Source organism: Sminthopsis crassicaudata, chromosome 3 (genome assembly GCF_048593235.1).
Source record: "Sminthopsis crassicaudata isolate SCR6 chromosome 3, ASM4859323v1, whole genome shotgun sequence".
Classification (NCBI taxonomy): Eukaryota; Metazoa; Chordata; class Mammalia; order Dasyuromorphia; family Dasyuridae; genus Sminthopsis; species Sminthopsis crassicaudata.
This window is the reverse complement of record NC_133619.1, coordinates 319,659,768-319,681,510: the sequence shown is the minus strand read 5'-3', so window position 1 is coordinate 319,681,510 and position 21,743 is coordinate 319,659,768. Positions and strand designations below refer to the sequence as shown.

The window sequence follows — 21,743 nt, the reverse complement described above, 5'->3', positions numbered from 1 at the left end:
TTGGTATAGCACTAAATAAATAGATTAGTTTAAGGAGTATTGTCATCTTTATTATATTCACTCGGCCTCTCCAAGAGCACTTAATGTCTTTCCAATTATTTAAATCTGACTTTATTTTTGTGGCAATTGTTTTGTAATTTTGCTCATATAATTCCTGAATTTTCTTTGGTAGATGGATTCCCAATATTTTATACTCTCAACAGTAGTTTTGAATGGAATTTCTCTTTGTATCTCTTGCTGTTGTATTTTGTTGGTGATGTATAAAAATGCTGAGGATTTATGTGGATTTATTTTGTATCCAGCAACTTTGCTAAAGTTGTGAATTATTTCTAATAACTTTTTATTAGAATCTCTGGGGTTCTCTAAGTATACCATCATGTCATCTGCAAAGAGTGATAGTTTGATTTCCTCATTACCTACTCTAATTCCTTGAATCTCTTTCTCGACTCTTATTGCCAAGACTAGCATTTTTAATACAATATTGAATAGTAATGGTGATAGTGGACAACCTTGTTTCACTCCTGATCTTACTGGGAAAGGTTCCAGTTTATCTCCATTACATACATTACATATTATGCTTACTGATGGTCTTAAATATATGCTTCTGACTATTTTAAGGAATAGTCCATTTATTCCTATATTCTCAAGTGTTTTTAGTAGGAATGGATGTTGTATTTTATCAAATGCTTTTCCTGCATCTATTGAGATGATCATATGGTTTTTATTAATTTGATATTAATATGGTCAATTATACTAATAGTTTTCCTAATATTAAGCCAGCCCTGAATTCCTGGTATAAATCCTACTTGGTCATAGTGTATCATCCTGGGGATGATTTTCTGAAGTCTTTTTGCTAATATCAAAGAATACTTTTTTAAACTTTATTTTTCTTGAGGTGATTTGTGTTTTCTTTCATAGCATTGTTTTGTAACGTTTTGCATGGCTATACATATATAATCTATATCAAATACTTGCCTTCTCAATGAGAGGGAAGAAGAAAGGAGGAAAAGAATTTAGAATTCAAAATTTTAAAAAACAAATGTTTAAAACATTTGGGAGAAATATATTTTTAAAAAATCCAAAATAACCTATACCTAATCCCTTATCAAGTCCTGACAATTCCATCTCTGTAACATCTCTCATATATGTCTCCTTCACTTTATTTTAATTGTGACCATCTTTTTTTTTTTTTACTACCTATTATCACAAATGCCCCCTCGCATTCCCTGCCCACTTTAGAGTGTTGCCAGAGTAATCTTTCAGGCAAAGATCTGATCATGTCAAACTCCTTTGCTCAAAAAAATCTTTACTAGTTTCCTACTGCCTACCTCTGAAACTGTAAATTGCAAAGACTGATGGAAAATTATGTCAAAATTTTATTGCCCAGAATAGTTCATGAATACTATACACCAATTTTATGATGGCATGCTTGCCCAGGATTCTAAATAATGGACAATACTCTTGCACTTTCCCAGTCACCTATAGAATGAAAGAAGGCTATGTGCTTGCTCCCATGCTTTATTTTTTAGCATGACTATTTTCAGCCATGTTGTCAAATGCCTTCAATGAGAATGAGCACAGCATCAAGGTCAGCTAGTGCACTGATGATAAATTTTTCAACTTAAAAAAGTTATAAACTAAGCCTAGAGTGAAGGGAGTGTTAGTGCATGATTTTTTGTTTACAGATGATTATATACTAAATGCAGCCTCTGAAGCTGAGATGCAACAAAATAGGAATTGATTCTCTGCTGTTTATGCTAATTTTAAAAACACAGGTGCTCCATCAGCCAGCACTACATCATCCATATGTAGAGCCATCAGATACAGAAAATGTAGAGGTTTTGAATGTGGAGGATAAGTTCACTTACCATGGCAGCATACTTTCTAGGGATGTACACACTGATAATGAGGTTAATACACAGCTAGCTCAGCGTTTAGGAGACTACAAAAGCAAACGTAGGAGAGAACAGGGATTAGACTGCCTACCAAACTGACAAATCTGTTATTCTGACCTCATTGTTGTATTACTGTGAGCCCTGAACAGCCTACCAGTGCCAGGTCAGGGAACTGAACTGCTTACACTTGAATTATCTTAGGAAGATTCTGAAGATCATCTGGCAAGAGAAGGTAACAGACACTGAGGTTCTTTCTTGAATTAAACTACCAAGCATTCTAACTCTACTGCAAGAGTACAACTTTGATGAGAAGGCCATGTTGTCAATGCTAACCGTGCACTTGTCAAAAAGACTTATTTCATAGAAAATTCACACAGGACAAGCACTCACATGGTGGTCAGAAAAGGCAATTCAAGGATACTCTCAAAGTCTTTCTGAAGAACTCTGGAATTGATTGTGCAACATGGGAAATACTGGCACAGGATCGCCCAGCAAAGCATACCCTCATCAAAGGTGTGCTCCATGAGCAAAGCAGAATTGAAATAGCTCCAAAGAAACTTGCGATGTGCAAATTTAGATAATTGTTCACGTGGACTATTTGTGCCTGACCTGTGGTGGAGCATTCCAAACTTGTATTAGTCTAATCAGCCAGAGTCAGACACACTGTAACTTAATTTTAACATAGTGATGTCATTTTGGTACTCTTCAAGAATGAAGAACCACCATTACTGCCTATCATGTAAAGTTAAAATTCTTCAGTCTGGCATTCAAGGCTTTTCAATTTCAAGGCATTCAAAGCACTCAGTGCTTTTTGCTTGCATGTGCCTCTCTTTGGGTTAGATAAGTGGCTGAAAGCCCTATCACGACCCTTCCAACTTAGATCATGTGGAAAAAAAATAAACTATTCTAACCAAATGGAATTATACTCATTCTCCCCAAATACATTTTCACACTTCCTTGACTTTATTCACACTGCTTCCTATGCATAGAATGTACACTTCATTTACTTGTTGAATTTTATTCCAGCTCAAATTCAGGTTGCATCTCTTTTTATGTTATATCTGCTTTTTATTGTTTATTATGCATGTTCTCCCTTGGTCGTTTCTTGTTGCTATCATTGCAACTGCTTCCAGCAGTTTCTTCTTTCTTCTCCCAATATTAACTTGCTTTTCTTCTGCTACAGGGTAAAAAATAAAATATCTAAAATTATAATTAACATATGTAAATATGAGGAAATGGATTCTAAGAGGCTTTCCTAGGAGTAAATAACAAGAACATCAACAGATAATTGTAATATCTACTTTAACTGATAGAGACCTTTTCAAAGTTGTTTCAAGAGTTCCCAACTGTATACCACATAAGAGTTTACTAAATAAGCAACCTCTGTGCAAGTGTTTCTGTCCAGCATGATGGAGTAGTGAAAAGACTTCAGAATCAACAGACCACAACTTAGATTCTAGCTCTAACACTTCATAGTTCTATGACCTTAGACAAGTCATTTAACTCCTTGGAGCCTCAGTTTCCTATCAGTAAACTTCAGATGTTAATACTTGCACTACTTGCTCAGAAGCTGTAGGAAAAAAAAAGTGTGAACTTCAAAATTCAATAATAAATGTGAATTTTTTTCAAAGTAAAACAATAACAATGAATACAAAATGGAGCAAAATGCTGCTACTCCAAAGACAAACAATCACAAGGACAGTCACTGAAGGTATTATTACAACTGAGTGCACCTAAGAAAAATATTGGTAAATTAAATTATTATCCAACAAAGGGAATGTTTTCTTTTTTCCTTCTCCCCCTTTTGCTCGCTAAGTGCCTAACACTGAAAACAAACTCAATCATCTTGATGAATTAACAATGTAGAAATTCCCCAACTAGATGGCAGCCTAATATTGGAAAGTACCAAACCACTACTGAAGGAGAAATAGAATCTTACCATATGAGGACAGTGTAAAACAGATGAATTAATCTATTGATGTAAGAAATACTTGTCTTAACTCTGACATACCACTACGTACCTGTCAGATTGGCAAGAATGACAGGGAAAGATAATGCAGAATGTTGGAGGGGATATGGGAAAACAGGGACACTGATACATTATTGGTGGAATTGTGAATACATCCAGCCATTCTGGAGAGCAATTTGGAAATATGCTCAAAAAGTTATCCAACTGTGCATATCCTTTGACCCAGCAGTGTTACTACTGGGCTTATATTGACCTGTATGTACAAGAATGTTTGTGGCAGCCCTCTTTGTAGTGGCCCAAAACTGAAAACTATGTGGATGCCCATCAACTGGAGAATGGCTGAATAACTTGTGGTATATGAATATTATGGAATATTATTGTTCTTTAAAAAATGACCAACAGGATGATTTCAGAAAGGCCTGGAGAGACTTATATGAACTGATGCTGAGTGAAATGAGTAGGATCAAGAGATTGTTGTATACTTCGACAACAATACTATATGATGACCAATTCTGATGGATGTGGCCATTTTCAACAATTAGATGAACCAAATCAACTCCAATAGAGCAGTTATGAACTGAACCAGCTATACCCAGTAAAAGAACTCTAGGAGATGACTATGAACCACTACATAGAATTCCCAATCCCTCTAATTTTGTCCGCCTGCATTTCTGATTTCCTTCACAGGCTAATTGTACACTATTTCAAAGTCTGATTCTTTTTGTATAGCAAAACAACTATTTGGACATGTATACAAATATTCTATTTAATTTATACTTCAACATATTTAACATGTATTGGTCAACCTGCTATCTGGGAGGGGAAAAATTAGAACAAAAGGTTTGGCAATTGTCAATGTTGTAAAATTACCCATGCATATATCTGGTAAATAAAAACTATTAAAAACAACAACAACAAAAAAAAAATACTGGTCTTTAAATGGTGAAGAGACATCTCCAAGAGCAGCTAGCTGGTACAGTGGATAGAGCACCAGCCCTGAAGTCAGGAGGACCTGAATTCAAATCTGACCTCAGACGCTTAACATTTCCTAACTGTGTGAACCAAATGCCTCCGCAAAACTAAAAACAAAAACAAAAATGAGATACCTGCAGCTTCAAGTTAATGGCTACCTCAACCTGCAGTTTGTCTTAAATGACTTTTTCACAATTCTAAAAGTGTTTAGTCATCTTTCCTTTAACAGGGAATGTTTTCTCAATCTGATGATAATCTCTCCCTTGAATGATCCTGCTTTCTCTACCTGTATGTCTCTTGTGAAATGTTTTATTTATTCATCCTAAGTTATTGCTAAATTCTAATTGGCTATGGCCTCTAAGTGAGTATGAAAAGTTATAAAAACCAAATCTGTACCCCAGGAAGCTAAAGCTATTATTAAGAGTACTCTTCCTTAGTATGCTAAAAAATTTCTGTGCTTTCAATTTGACTTCCTATCTTTCATTCACAGTTATCAGCTCCAGATGACTGGTGTCCCAAGATGGAGGCTTCATTCCTTTCAATTCCCCAACAAAACAATGTGCCAGGCATTTGCTTCTTCTTTTCCATATTTTTTTTTCTTCTTGTTAGTTCCAGTAGCAGCATCCATAGACATTGCTTAGTTCTGCTGGCAACCCTCAAAATTCAAGTTATTATTATACATTTAAAAAAAAAATTAGGCTGTGCAGGTTGATTTCAGAAAGGCCTGGAGAGACTTACACAAACTGATGCTAAGTGAAGTGAGTAGAACCTCCAAAGCAATACCATTAGATTTTGAACAGAAAATGCCATCTGCATCCAGAAAAAGAACTTTTTTGAGAGACTGAATGTAAATCAACAATGCTATGTCCACTTTTTTTCTTTTTTTTTTTCTTTGCTATGGTTTTTCCTTTTTGCTCTGATTTTTCCTTCCCATATGGTTCATAAAATAATGTGCACTAAAAATAAATAAATTTACTAGGAAAAAAAAGAAATGGAATGTAAATCAAAAAAAAGAGTACTATCAAGAGAACATCATACACAGCAACAAGAAGATTATGTGATGATCAACTATAATGGAGTTGGCTTTTTTCAATAATGAAATGATTCAGGCCAATTTCAAAAGACTTGTGATGGAAAGTGCCATTGGCATCCAGAGAGAAGACTATGGGAACAGAATGTGGATCACAAAACATTTCTTTCACCTTTGTTGTTGTAGTTGTTTGCTTCTTTTTTTTCTTTCTCATTTTTTTCTTTTTGATCTGATTTTTCTTTTTTTTTATTTTATAATTATAAATTTTTTGACAGTATATATGCATGAGTAATTTTTTTTATAACATTATCCCTTGTATTCATTTTTCCAAATTTTCAAATTTTCCCCTCCCTCCCTCTACTCCCTCCCCTAGATGACAGGCAATCCCATACATTTTACATGTGTTACAGTAGAACCTAGATACAATATATGTGTGTAAATCCAATTTTCTTGTTGCATGTTAAGTATTAGATTCTGAAGGTATAAGTAACCTGGGTAGATAGACAGTAGTGCTAACAATTTACATTCACTTCCCAGTGTTCCTTCTCTGGGTGTAGTTGTTTCTGACCATCATTGATCAACTGGAAGTGAGTTGGATGTTCTTTATGTTGAAGATATCCACTTCCATCAGAATACATCTTCATATAGCATTGTTGTTGAAGTCTACAGCGATCTTCTGGTTTTGTTCATTTCACTCAGCATCAGTTCATGTAAGTCTCTCCAAACCTCTCTGTATTCGTCCTGCTGGACATTTCTTACAGAGCAATAATATTCCATAACCTTCATATACCATAATTTACCCAACCATTCTCCAATTGATGGACATCCATTCATCTTCCAGTTTCTAGCCACTACAAAAAGAGCTGCCACAAACATTTTGGCACATACAGGTCCCTTTCCACTCTTTAGTATTTCTTTGGGATATAATCCCAATAACAGCAATGCTGGGTCAAAGGGTATGCACAGTTTGACAACTTTTTGGGCATAGTTCCAAATTGCTCTCCAGAATGGCTGGATTCTTTCACAACTCCAACAACAATGTATCAGTGTCCCAGTTTTCCCACATCCCCTCCAACATTCATCATTATTTGTTCCTGCCATCTTAGCCAATCTGACAGGTGTGCATTGGTATCTCAGAGTTGTCTTAATTTGCATTTCTCTGATCAGTAGTGATTTGGAATACTTTCATATGAGTGGATATAATTTCAATTTCATCATCTGAAAATTGTCTGTTCATATCCTTTGACCATTTATCAATTGGAGAATGGTTTGATTTCTTATAAATTAGGGTCAGTTCTCTATATATTTTGGAAATGAGACCTTTATCAGAACCTTTAACTGTAAAAATATTTTCCCAATTTGTTACTTCTCTTCTAATCTTGTTTGCATTAGTATTGTTTGTACAGAAACTTTTTAGTTTGATGTAATCAAAATCTTCTATTTTGTGATCGATAATGATCTCTAGTTCTCCTCTGGTCATAAATTCCTTCCTCCTCCACAGGTCTGAGAGGTAGACTATTCTCTGTTCCTCTAATCTACTTATGATCTCATTCTTTAGGCCTAAATCATGGACCCTTTTTTTATCTGATTTTTCTTGTGCAACATGATAAATGTGGATATATTTTGAAGAACTGCACACATGTAACCTATATTGGATTACTTGCTCTCTAGAGGAGGGGAGAAATGGGAAGAGAGGGAGAAAAATTTAACACAAGGTTTTACAAGGGTATATTTGGGCATGTATTTTGAAAAGTAGAAAGCTATTATTATTAAAAAATAAAAATACCACTAAAACTCACACTTTATATGTGTATGTATATATATATATATATATATATATATATATATATATATATATATATATATATATAGGCTGTAAATAGTGTAATTATAATCAACTACAAAGATACTTGAATCAATACAAGGATCCAAGAAAATTCCAAAGGACTAACAAAAAAAGCTATTTACATAAAAAGAGAGAACTGATGCACTGAGGGCAGATTAAAGCATACTTTTTTTACTTCAGTTTTTATGTTTGTTTTGATTTTTGGTTTTTGGTTTTTTTGCAATGTGACTAATATGGAAATGTTGTGGATGACTTCAAATGAATAACTGGTATCATATTTCCTGTCTTGTCAATAGATGAGAGAAGAGCTGGAGGACAGAACTGGGAACTCAAAAATTTTTAAATGAATTTTAAAATAAAGTATAATTATAAAAAAATTAAAATGAAATAAAAGCTATTAAAAGCATCAACACTTTCCAAGACAAGGGACAAAATAGTAAGCTAGTTATTCTAAAAACAAACAAAAAACATAATTAAAAAGATAGTTGAGATGACTTTTAAGATCAGTGCCTATTTTACATCATACTTATATAACTTAAAATTTTACCTCATAATTGGGAGCCTCATGGGGAATGAAGAGTTAAAGCTTACAGTCATTTAAAGGTTAAACATCATAATAAATATTTCAATAAATTGAAGTTACAATTGTGTAGGAACCAATCTTTACTTCTTAGTCCTATTCACATTATGACTTTTCACTTTCTTAATCTTTCCAAATAATAAAATAAATCATATCATTAAGTATACATTATCCCTAAAAGACTAACTGATTCAATTCAATATTTATTAAGTGACTACAATGTACAAGGTACACCTCTAAGAGGTAGATACAAAAAATAAAACAAAAAACAATTAACAGCAGCATAGAAATTAATTATTCACTGGAAGGACAAAGAGTAAAGCTGAAATACTTTAGCCACATAATGAGAAGACAGTACTCATTGGAAAAGACTCTGGTGATGGGAAAGTTTGAAGGCAAAAGGAAAAGGGGATGGTAGAAGGTGATATGGATAGTTAGTATAATGGAAGCAACAAACATAAGCTTGGACAGATTTTGGGAGATAATGAAAGACAGAAGGCCTAGCACATTTTGGCCCATGGGGTCATGAAGAGTCAGAGACAACTGAATGACTGAACAACAATGTTCCCTTTATTCTTTAACACACAAAAAAAATGTTTTCTTCATAATGACATATAATTTGTTTTGGCATCAGAAATGTTTTGAAACTGGTTTTTAACAGACTATTTTGTAACCACCAAAAATACTGGTAGAAAAAAGTAATGACTCCATTATAACAAAAAGTTATATGAATAGCAATTATGTTTTATTCCTGCCCACAGAATAGGGAAGGATTTCAATGTACTTGACCAATAGACTATATTCTCATTTTATCCTGAGAAAGAAAACAGAGGCACTTCTAGATTATGTATCTTCATCAGTGCCATACAAATAGAATCTGAAACTCCTAATTCCACCTTTATTTTTTATAATGTTATAATTTATAATTAAAGTTACATATTCTTTTTTAGGAAATCTCTTAAAATCAAAATGACTATTTAAAATAACTTTCTTACTAATATTACAGAGAAATAGAGTTTGTATAAAGTTCATTTTTGGAACATGAAGAAAATGACAACATATCAAGATTACTGCTCTGTGGTATATAGTTTCCTTGGGAGGAAATTTAAGCAGATGATTTCCCATAACATCAAAGTAGACAACAGCACAGTCTAGTGGTCAAAGAATAATAGTAAAGATTATCATTTTGAGAACTATCTTGGCAACAACATATAAGTTACTTTAAAACCTAGCTATAAAATTAAAGCACTATACCCACAGAGGAATATTATATAAACTTCTGTCTAAAGATAACAAATTATGAAAAACTAATAATAAGAGGGAGAAAAACCTGCTGAGTTACCCAAAAGCTCCAGTCAGTGCTCCGATTGTATAAATTAGTCCCTTGTTTCTTAACTGCCGTTATACTATTGTCTTCTACAGCTGGACAGAGTTTTTCTTCCACATCTTCCAGTAGCTCACTGATAAAGACAGTATCTTCTTCTTGTATTGCCTGTGAACAAGAACCAAAAATAAGTACTTAATGTAATGTAGCAAAAGTAAAAAGAAAAATAAAGTTCATTTCATATTGGTGTTTAAAAAGAATCAATTTCCAAAAACAAATTGCTTTTAGAAGAATACCATCACACTGCTAATGTAGAAATTTGTTTTACTTGATTATATATTTGTTATGAGGATTTGTTATTCTTTTTTTTTTTTTCAGTTGCTTGTGGGAGGGTGGTGTGTAGGAGAAAAGACAGATATTGGTTAATTGAAAAAAATTAATTTAAAAAGTATATCATCTTTATTCTTAAGAATTAAAAACAATATTGTATTTATTCTACTAACCTATGATGATAAAATACAAAATTTAAAACATTATAATAAAAAACAACAAAGGTATTACCAAAATAAAACAAAAATAGAGTTGTTTAAGAATTACTTCTCTTTTCCTTCAAGATTAAGAACAGAAGGGATTAATTTTTAGACCATGTGCTGCTAGGTGCCCTAGCCCCAGAAACTCTGTCCTCTTATAGGATACAAAAGCAAAGGTTTTGGCACTACTACCACTCTTTATCTATTTCCCCACAAGAATACAGAGAATTTGCTGCTGTCCTTTGAAAAAATAAACTTAAGTAGAGTCAATAACACATTAGATTAGAAAACCTATTATTAAAATTGGTATACTTAAATTTCATTTATCATCATTTATCATTAAATTATGCTTTTTATTTTACCATCATAAATTCTACGGCTCATCCAACACTTTTAGAGAATTAGAGTACTTCACATAAGTGAATGTTCAGATTAACTTAAAACCTGAAGGTACTTACCTTCAAACAATATTTGTATTTAAAACATTTTTATGATACTCTTAAAACAGGTAACTACTCACTCGCCATTTTTAAGATGCTAAGTATAATGTAAACTTTTCTTAGTAATAAAAATTCATCACTATGAGCATTAGCTTATATATGATTTTATGCACATACACAAATTTCATATTTCCTCACAATTCTATGGGGTTGTTGTTCAGTCATGTTCAATTCTTGGTGCCTTCAATGAACTGTCCCACTCTAAGTCCTTTTGTCCTTCACTATCTCATAAAGTCTGTCCATGCTTATATTTATCGCTTCCAATGACACCATATCATATCTTATCCTTTCCCATCCTTTTCTCCTTTTACCAATAGATGGCTTTTTTTTCATGCCAAGCCTATTGGAATTGTCTTGGATCACTATATTGCAGAAAAAAGCTAAGTCTGTTATAGTAGATTATCACACAATCTTGCTCTTATTAAATATACAAAGTTCTCCTGTTTCTGCTTACTTCATTCAGCATCACTTCATTTTAATCTTTCCAGGCTTTTCTGAAATCAGCCTGTACATGTTTTCTTATAGAACAAATGCCATCCACATCGACAGACTGAATGAGAAACAAAGCATTCCTTTTTGTAGTGTTTTTTTTTTCTTTCTCATGTTTTTTCTCTTTTGTTTTAATTTTCTTTCATAACATGACTAATATAGAAAAATGTTTTAAATGATTGTATGTATATAACCTATTTCAGTTTGCTTGCTATCTTGGGGACAGAAAAGGGGGAAGGGAGGAAAAAGAGAAAAAAAAAATTAGAATTTAATCTTACAAGTGAGAATGTTGAAAATGATCTTTATATGTAATTGGAAAAAATAAAATACTATTAAATGAAAAAAATTAAAGTACATTACAAGTTGAATCCTTTAGGTTCAAAGCAGTCTGCTTATCTTCATCTTACTCTGAACTTTCTATTCCTTCTGTGCATTTTAAAAATGTTTCGATGATTTCTTTTCCCTTTCTTCTATTTTTGGTATCACTAAAACTAGTCACTTCATTTCCCAAAGTCCCCCTTTCACCTTCACATTAAAAAAACAAAACAAACAAACAAACAAAACTACAAGTTTTCCTGTATATTGAACAAACAAAATGAGTTGTACCACATTGGACATGTCTGAAAATATAAGCTTTCTTCTGCACCTTTAATCCACTGCTTCACTGTCAAGGAAGGGTCATATTTCACTATTGGTATTCTGGGATTGTGGTCAGATTGTATTGCTTTTAATTCTTAAGTCATTCAAAATTGTTTTCTTTAAAAAATATTGTAGTTGTCATACAAATTGTTCTGGTTTTATCCATTTCATTCTAAATCAATTTATCTAAGTCTTTTTCTATATTTCTATGAAGCTGTTCATTTCATAAATATTCTATTAGATTTACATATCATAATTTTTCCAGTTATTTCCCAAGTGATTGGCAGACACTGTTTCAATTTCTTTGTTACAATTTTAAAAATACTATTATGGAAAATTTTGTACATTTTTGCTTTGTATGTCTTTTACTTTCTTTGATCTCTTAGAGTAAATCTCTAGCAATGGCATCACTAAAGCAAAGCATGTAATAATTAAAATAATAGTTATCATTTATATAAAGCCTATTATGTTTCAGTTATACGTGGTTTAGTAAAGTTTAGGGTATAGTTCTAAATTGTTTTTCAAAATGGCTAGAGCAATTCATAGCATTTTAGTGTTCCCATAACCCCTCCAACAACTGACATTTTTTTTCTATTTTGTTTTTTTTTGTCGATCTGATGAATAAGATTGAATTCTTTTAATTTGATAGTAGCATTTTTTCATATGGTTCTTGATAGCTATCTTCTTCTTCTTTTTTTTTTCCCCCTGAGGCTGGGGTTAAGTGACTTGCCCAGGGTCACACAGCTAGGAAGTGTTAAGTGTCTGAGATCAAATTTGAACTCAGGTCCTCCTAATTCAAGGCTGGTGCTCTATCCACTGCGCCACCTAGCTGCCCCCATAGCTATCTTCTTTTGAGAAGTTCTCAAATATATTATGAAATGTATTATTTTGTCTAGTTATGTATTACACCATTTCTCTACTAAGAAATGGTTCTTGTTCTTATATAAAATAGTTTATAAATACAAAAATATTTCAATTTTCATTTTATCTCCTGTCATACTTTTGCTATCCTTTGATCAAGAACTCTGCCCTGATCCATAAAGGATAATACAGAAAGGTATTGACTTTCCTGCTCCTCTAACTTATTTATGATATGACCCTTTAGATCCAGATCAAGTGTTTATTTGGAACATACTGTGGTGTAATATGTGAGATTTTAAACTAATGCTCATTTCTGTCAGAATACTTTCCAGTCTGTCCAAGCCCTTGTCACTGAACCCTAACCTGAGGCTTAACAAAAATTATGCTACTATGTTTGCTCCAGGATATGCTTATTCTATTCTATTTACAAACTCTGCTGTTTTTTAAAACAGTACCAGTTTTAATAAATACTGCTTCATAGTTTAAGATTTGGTAGTGGCAGGCCTGTTTCTTTTCTAATTGTTTTCATCATTTCCCTTGAGTTTCAAGTTCTTTTGTTCTTTCAAATGAAATGTATTCTTTTTTCTAGTTATGTAAAACAACCCTTTGATGGTATGATTAGTATGTAATTGAATTTGTAAATGAATTTAGGTAATATTATTGGCACGGCAAAATTATAAGCAACTAACTTTTCTCCAATTATCTAAGTCTGACTTTATTTCTATTAAGATTGTTTTGTAGGGGAAGCTAGGTGGCTCAGTGGATAGAGCACCAGCCCTGAATTCAGGAGGACCCAAGTTCAAATGTGGTCTCAGACACAACACTTAGCTGTGTGACCCTGGGCAAGTCACTTAACTCTAGACTCATTAAAAAAAAAAAAAAAAAAGATTGTGATCATTTTGTTTGCTTTTTGCTTATTTAATCTAGCATTTCTAGAACTATAAATAATAGAGGTAAGAATAATCATCCTTATTCCACCTTTTATCTTATTGGAAAAACCTGTTTCTCTACTTTAGCTAACTCTGGTTTTGGATAGGACACTATTTACCATATTAAGGAATAACTCATTATTCCTGTTTTGGGAAATGAGTTTGTTTATTTTGAGACTGGGCCTCTTTGTTTCAGCTCAAGCTAAAAGTGCAGTAGCCATGTACTGGTTTAATCCCATTATTGATTAACACAAAGGTTTTGGTTGGCAGCATTTCCATTCTGAGCCAACTTACCCCATCTTAACATATCCTTATAGTCATTCCCAGAGAATGGTATTATCAAATTGGTGCCAAACTTAGTGCAGACACTTGGCTGTAGTCCCATTGTAGTTAAAAAATCTAAACTTAAGCAATCGATACATCCAATTCTTCTGAAGCTATGTATTGTTTTTAATAGAAATAAGTGTTACATTTTGTTAAATTTTTTTTTCTGCATCTACTGATAAAAAGTATAAAACCAATTATTCTTTATTGCCAATATGGTCTATCATATTTACAGTTTTTCTAACACTAAACCAACCCTGAATTCCTAGAATAAATCCAATCTGGTCATAATTAATTATAAATACATTACTAATGTATTTATAATACTAATACATTGCTGCTGTCTTTTTCTATTTTTAAAAAATATATAACTATTCATTAGAGGTACTATTCTAATGCTTTTCTTTCTTTGGTTAGATTACAAAACCATATTTGCTATAAGGAAAAGTTTGATAGGATCTTTCTTTTCCTATTTTTGCAAACAATTTATTTAATTCTTGAACTAGTTGTTCTTTATAAATTTCATAGAATTTACCTATAAATCCATCTAGTTTAATATATTTTCTTTAGGAAATTATTTGTGTCTTACTCAAATTTTTTTTCCTGACAATGGACTATTTAAATTCACTATTTTTTTATCCTGTCAATCTGAGTATTTTAAATTTTGAAAAATATTAATTCATTTCAGTTAACATCTTTGACAATGAGAATTCATTAATGATTGGGGGGGGGGAAAGATAACCACTGAGGGAAAAAAAAAACAAAACATCAAATGTAGCAATTAACATGATTACTAGCAACACTGGAGAGAGTAGTTTCAGTTAAGTAATGGGATTACAGGCCAGGGTGAAAGAGAAGAGGAAGTGGAAGCAATATATTTAGATAGCTTTTTTTCTAGAAGTCTAACTGAGAAATGAATAAGAGATATAGGAAGATAGGTTAAGGGGATTGTGGAGTGGTTTTTAAGCATATTAGAGACTTGGGAACATTAGTAAGAAGTTGGGAAAGAACCAATAGAAAAGAGTGAAGAGTAGAAAGAAGGAAAGAGGATGGTTGAGGGAGTAATCTTCTAGAGAAGAGAGGAAGGGATGGGATCAAGGGCAATTTAATGTTCTTTTTCTCATCTGTAAAATGAAGAGGTTGGACTAGATAATCTTCCAGATATCTTCCAGCTCTAAATGCAGATCTAAACGATCCAGTGATCCATTCAATGCCTCCAACTTATCACCTCCCATTCACTTTTCAAACCTTTGCAATCTGGCTTCCAATTGCATCTTCCAATTAAAATGGCTCTCTTTGGATTACCAACAGTGTTTTAACTGCTGAATACAATATTATTTTCACCATTCTACTGGCTCCACTAAAAATAAATCAAAGGGTAAGGAAGAAAATACCTTTCACAGTTATAGATGGGGGAAAAAAACAAAGGATAGAAGAGGATGAAAGAAGATAGACAACTTTGATAATATAAAAATTCTAAAGTTTCACATGACATCCTCAGATTGCTCAATAAGGCTAAGGTAAAAAAGAAAGTGCATTGATATACTGCATTAGAAATAGGCATTTTCCAAATTAAGACAACTCTGAGATACCACTACACACCTGTCAGATTGGCTAAGAGGCAGGAACAAATAATGATGAATGTTGGAGGGGATGTGGGAAAAACTGGGACACTAATACATTGTTGGTGGAGTTGTGAAAGAATCCAGCCATTCTGGAGAGCAATTTGGAACTATGCCCAAAAAGTTATCAAACTGTGCATACCCTTTGATCCAGCATTGCTGCTATTAGGCTTATATCCCAAAGAAATACTAAAGAGCAGAAAGGGACCTGTATGTGCCAAAATGTTTGTGACAACCCTTTTTGTAGTAGCTAGAAACTGGAAGACGAATGTATGTCCATCAATTGGAGAATGTTTGGGTAAATTATGGTATATGAAGGTTATAGAATATTATTGCTCTGTAAGAAATGACCAGGAGGATGAATACAGAAAGGCTTGGAGAGACTTACATCAACTGATGCTGAGTGAAATGAACAGAACCAGAAGATCGCTGTATACTTCAACAACAATGCTGTATGAAGATGTATTCTGATGGAAGTGCATATCTTCAACATAAAGAAGATCCAACCCACTTCCAGCTGATCAATGATGGACATAAACAACTACACCCAGAGAAGGAACACTGGGAAATGAATGTAAATTGTTAGCACTACTGTCTATCTACCCAGGTTACTTATACCTTCAGAATCTAATACTTAATGTGCAACAAGAAAATTGGATTTACACACATAAATTGTATCTAGGTTATATTGTAACACATGTAAAATGTATGGGATTGCCTGCCATTGGGGGGAGGGAGTGGAGGGAGAGAGGGGATAATTTGGAAAAATGAATAAAAAATAAAATAAAATAAAATGTATGGGATTGCCTGTCATCTAGGGGAGGGAGTAGAGGGAAAGGGAGGGAGGGGAAAATCTGGAAGAATGAATACAAGGGATAATGTTATAAAAAAATTACTCATACATATATACTGTCAAAAAAAATTTTATAATTATTAAAAAAAAAAGAAATTGGCATTTTCTAATGACGGACAAAAAATCATCAAATTGTGGAAATCCTTTGACTTAGAAATGAATGAAAGAATGAAATGAATAAATGAATGGAAATGGCTTTTATTAAGTGCTTACTATGAGCAAAGCACTGGGGATACAAAAAAAGAAAATCAAGCTAATTCCTACTCTCAAGCAACTCATTCTAAACATGAAAGGTTTTAGCTAAGTCAGATGAAAAGGTCAAAGCAGATGGTAATGACTATTCTTTAATGTTCATTTATGATGTTAAACTGTGATGACCACATTAGCACCCTGGATACCTTAGAATCAGCCAGAGTCAGAATAAGCAAAAGTCCTTAGTCTTTATTCTTGGTCTTTAGCAGTAGAAGTGAAGGGAATGGATGCATAGGATCTCCTTGACCTCACCTCTTTGGTCTCCTGCCCAGAAGTGATTCTGGCTAGTCTCACTCCACCCCCTAGTCCCTCCTACAATTCTCTGTATACACCAAACGATTGGGCCAGCACAGGATAGTGGGAAGGGCCATTTTCCAAGCTTATTCTTATAGAGTATTGTCAAATCGGTAATTAGCCTCAAATGCTCAATTGTCCGACCTCAATGCATTAACTCAAGAGTTTAAGCCTTTTACATTAAACCATTTAATAGTGCCAAGGACTTTGATAAGAAGAATTTTCTTTTCTGGATCTTCATCAGTTGTAGTAGAAATTTAAATAATAGATTCATATAAGATCAAAGAAAGAAAAGGATTCACATATACAAAAAGTAAAACAAAGAGCTAGAAGCTAATGAATGTCCATTTAACTGGGAGGTCGCTGAACAAATTATGTTATATGAAGTTATTGAAATATTATTGCTTTGTAAGAAACAATAAGAGAAGCTGTGCTGAGCAGAAGAGGCAAGATCTAGGAGGCACACGGATTAGCCAAAGATGATGGCTTTCTCTAGGTTGTTTTGTCATAGCAAGTAAAAGTAGGGTAAAAGTAATGAAGAGACCTACTGAGATATTGGGCACAAGGATCAGGCACCTTTGACAATGAAGATTCATTAGTGATTAGGGGAAAAAAAAGGATGAAACTTTAAGAAACCTTTGACTTCAAGATATGCTTCACTGGTTGAAGAAACTCTAAATCAGGAGTTGTCAAACTACCACCAGTGGGCCAGATGCGGCCCACTGAGGATGTTTATGAGGCTCACCGGGTTATGGCAAATGGGCTAAGGGGTGGAGACAGAGTGTGAGGTTTTGTTTTTACTACAGTCCGGCCTTCCCACAGTCTGAGGGACAGTGAACTGGCCCCCTATTTTAAAAGTTTGAGGACCACTGCCTAAATTATAGAATGAGTGTGAAATCCAATTTTAATTTTGGCTGGATTCTTCTTATATATCATGCTAATGTTGCTAATGTGGAGTAGTGGGTGACTATCTTCTTGGACAGAGAGACTAATGTAACATTTGATAAGGACCAAAATAATATTTGATAACTGCATGTACTTTACATGCTCCAGAGGATCAGATTTTAAAGAAGGTACAACTGTTACTTTCAAGAAAACCAATCCAAATGTTGCTTGCAGAAAATGTATGATCATGTATGCAGCTTTTCTTTAGAAGGCCATCCCTTAGGTTGTTGCTATCTTTGTTGCTCATGGAACAGAAATAAATACTCAAGATGAAAATGGCTATATAGCTTTAATGAGGGCAGCTCATCAAGATCATACAAGTCCAGATTTGAAGTTGCTTGAATAAAACAATACAAACCACAAATGGAAAGTAAAAAGACTGCTAAAGGAAATAAATATTCAGAGTTCTTTTTTACTATGAATCTATTGCACGAAATGCTGTAGAGAGGAAGCTACATGTAGACTTTTAACAATGTATAAAGATACAGGAAAATACCATAAATTTAATTCCTATATAGCTTTTCATGATCTATAAGTTTTTAAAGGATTTTTATCCTATGACAGAATTACTAAATGAAAGAATCATAACCTTACAACTTTTGATGATTAAAAAAAGAGATGATGGAAAATGAAATTAATGATGTTAAGAGACCAACAAAAAATTCTGGATGCTGATAAAGAATAGGCAGAGGCCATAAAATTTGGAGAGTTGATTAAAGTAAAACTTGGAAATCAGGGCTGATGAGTTTTTCAATTTTATGCTGAAATTAAACAATGTAGTCATTTTATTACAATAGTGTAGAACATAATTAACCAGCTAACAGCTAATTCTCAGAAGATGATATTGGAATGGAGATCCTTCCAAAAACTGACATGTTTGCAAAAATTTGGTTTAAAATGTTGAAGATGTAGGTTAAAAAGTCTGTAAGCTAAAAGACTAAATCAGAAGTTGCAAAATGACTAGAAAAATGATGTATCATGTATCTTCTATCTGGAAAGCATATTTTTTGAAGAGGACAACCTTTATAATTTGTAGATTTGATTTTCTTCAGCAATAAACTAACTTTTCCAAAAAATTGATGTTAATTCTTATTTTGAGCAATTTGTACAGTGAAATCTTTGGAAGATAACTGAAACTATCATTTGTAGGGTTTTATACTCTCAAACACAATTTAAAAAACAAGCAGCATGTTTCTTTACAGTTTTTTTTTCTGTCAGATTTAGAAATCTAATTAGTTCATTTTGAATATATAGATTACAAGCAATTCTATGATTCTTTAATTCAATTTAATATTTTATATGATTGTTAATCTTCAAATAAGGTTTTACCTATTCTGCCTTGGGGGGGGGGGAGAAAGAAATGATACTAGGGTTGTTTCCAGAGAAACCTAAAATGACTTTATGAATTGATGGTAGTATCAAGTAAGAACAGGAAAACAAATTTATACAATTTATAATAGACAAACACTTCTGAAAGGCTTGTGAACCCTGATCAATGCATGATTCCAGAGAACTGATGATGAGGCCAGCCACCCATCTCTTAATAGAAAAATGTGAACTCAAGTTGCAGAATGAGATATTTGTTCCTAGATATAGCCAATGGCAGAATTTATCTAGTTTGACTACACAAGTTTATAACAAAGGAAAACAAATCAGCTTTCTTGGGATTCCCTAACTTCCTTTAAATCCCAGCTAATTTAACATCCCATCTTCTATAAGAAGGGATCTGATCCCTCTTACTTAATCTAATGTCTTTCCTTTGTTGATTAATTCCAATTTATCCCATAAATTGTTTGTAAATAGTTGTTTACATGTTATCTCCACCATTGGACTGTGAACTCTTTAAAAGCAGGTCTCTGACTTCTCTTTGTATTGGCAGTGCTTAGCACAATGGCAGGCACATAACTGGCATTGCATAAATGTTTACTGACTAACTGACTAAATCCTGTTTTTGTTGACATCACAGCAACCTTTGACACTATGTTCTTAGATACTCTCTGCACCTATTTGTCAGACCACTCCTCAGGTTATTTTGCTAGATTTTTATCTAAGTCACAGTCCTCTAGGTGTTCCTCCAGGCTGTCTTAGGCCCTTTTCTCTTTTCCCTCTATTTTATCCTACTTGGTGAATTTACCAACAACTACTATGGACTCAATTATCATCTATCTGCAGATGATTCTCATACTAATCTAGCTAATTGTAATAATTCTCCTCTGCTCTAGACCTGTATCACCAACTGCCTCTGAACAGTTTGAAATGCATGTACATTTAAACATCTTCAAAACAGAATACATTATCTTTCCTCCAAAACCCTCCTCTCTTCTCAACTTTCATATTACTGTACTTCAGAAGAAAACAGTTACAATCAGATTCAGAGATTCTGAAGTTTATGAACATGGAAGGAGAACACTTTTGGGTAACAGCATGATCAAAAGCCTGACTATTATTGCACGAAGATGAGGTGGAGTAGAGAAGTAGGTCATGGGAGTTGAATAAGTCGAATAACCTGGAAGTTTGAGTATTTGAGGGAATATCCAAATGTATACTGAATTCAGCTTGTGTGAAAGAAGAGTGGAGGTGGAGAGGAAGACTCAATGATCTCATCTGTCAAGATGGTTTGGGATCCTAATTGTCACCAAGTAAACTAACAATCCATTTCAGCTTAGTGTAATCTCCAGATTTGATTAAGCAGGCTACCCATGTCTTTAACCAAGTAAATGGACTTACAATTTAGTTAGGAAGAAATTGTTCTCATATACACTCACATAAGTCTTTATCCAAATAATGTACAATTTAGTTATGGAGAAATAATAAAGACCTTTACCCATATAATATGTATATAATATACACATACAGATAAAAACCATACAAAGTAACATATACTAATTGACAAATAAAGATGATAGAATTTGAAGGAAAGAATAGCCTTCAGAAGCTAAGCTTTGTGGGAAAGGCTTTATTTATGAAGGTGAAACTTGGTCTGCAACTTCATCGATGAGTAATACAGAAAAGCAAAACAAAGTCACGGAGTTAGAAAAGGGCAAAACATATTCAATGAATGCTACAATTTGTATATAATAGGGTTTTTTAAACTTTTTCCAGTTGTAGAAATGTTCACCAGAGAAATGTTTATGTCTCCTCAGGGTATACAGGCATATAAAATGAGCATATAAAGCAAATGTTTACTGATAATAATAAATTTATTCTAAAACAATTGATATACATATAATTTTACTATTTATTAAAGATTAACACAGATGTGCTTGTTTATTTTTACACAAAAAATTACATCTTGCAATATTTGATGCTTTTTACTGTTGTCAAAATTTTCTGGATCCCCACATTCAGTTATTCAGCTCCATTTATGGGGTCCTGACCCTCAGTTTAAGAGGCTTTATTCTAAAACAGAGGATTTGTGTGGAGTATGAATGACAGACATAGTGACTTAGACCAAGTTTTGGACGAGGGGCAGCCAAGCAGTACGTACACAGAGCAGAATCTCTGATCTAGATAGGTATTAGATACCGAGAATGGTGCAGCGTGCACTACTGTAGCCCTAGGGAAGGAAGAACACGTGAAATTCTCCTCAGTCTTAACGGGGACGTGGGGATTTCATCGGTGCAGTGTACCGTATTGTGGAGAACTATTAGAAAGAGGAAAGTCCAAGGGGCCAGCATGGATAAACAGATGAATAACGTGGTTTTTTGGACCTTTGAATTTAAGTTGACCTAGTTAAGCATTTTTTTGAATCGTTTTTTAAACTATCGATCCCCTACACATTTAACCTGGGACTTTAGATATAGTAAAGCATTTAAATGCTTTGAGGATTCTATTTTGGTTTTTATTGCTCTTTCCACCCCAGCCTAGCACAGTTGTTGTTCAATCAAAT

General features: G+C 33.4%; 1 protein-coding gene and 1 pseudogene across 3 annotated transcripts in view; one reads left to right on the top strand and one right to left on the bottom strand.

The window, feature by feature from the left end:
• Window positions 1–21,743, bottom strand: part of GRAMD1C (GRAM domain containing 1C) — a 133,787-nt gene that overhangs the window by 111,158 nt on the left and 886 nt on the right. For all 3 annotated transcript variants that reach the window (XM_074301225.1, XM_074301226.1, XM_074301227.1), the window contains exon 2: window positions 9,635–9,784. In XM_074301225.1, the coding sequence (XP_074157326.1) occupies window positions 9,635–9,784 (150 nt within the window). The remainder of the gene's footprint in view (window positions 1–9,634; window positions 9,785–21,743) is intronic.
• LOC141559645 (ankyrin repeat, SAM and basic leucine zipper domain-containing protein 1-like) lies at window positions 17,795–18,912 on the top strand (annotated as a pseudogene).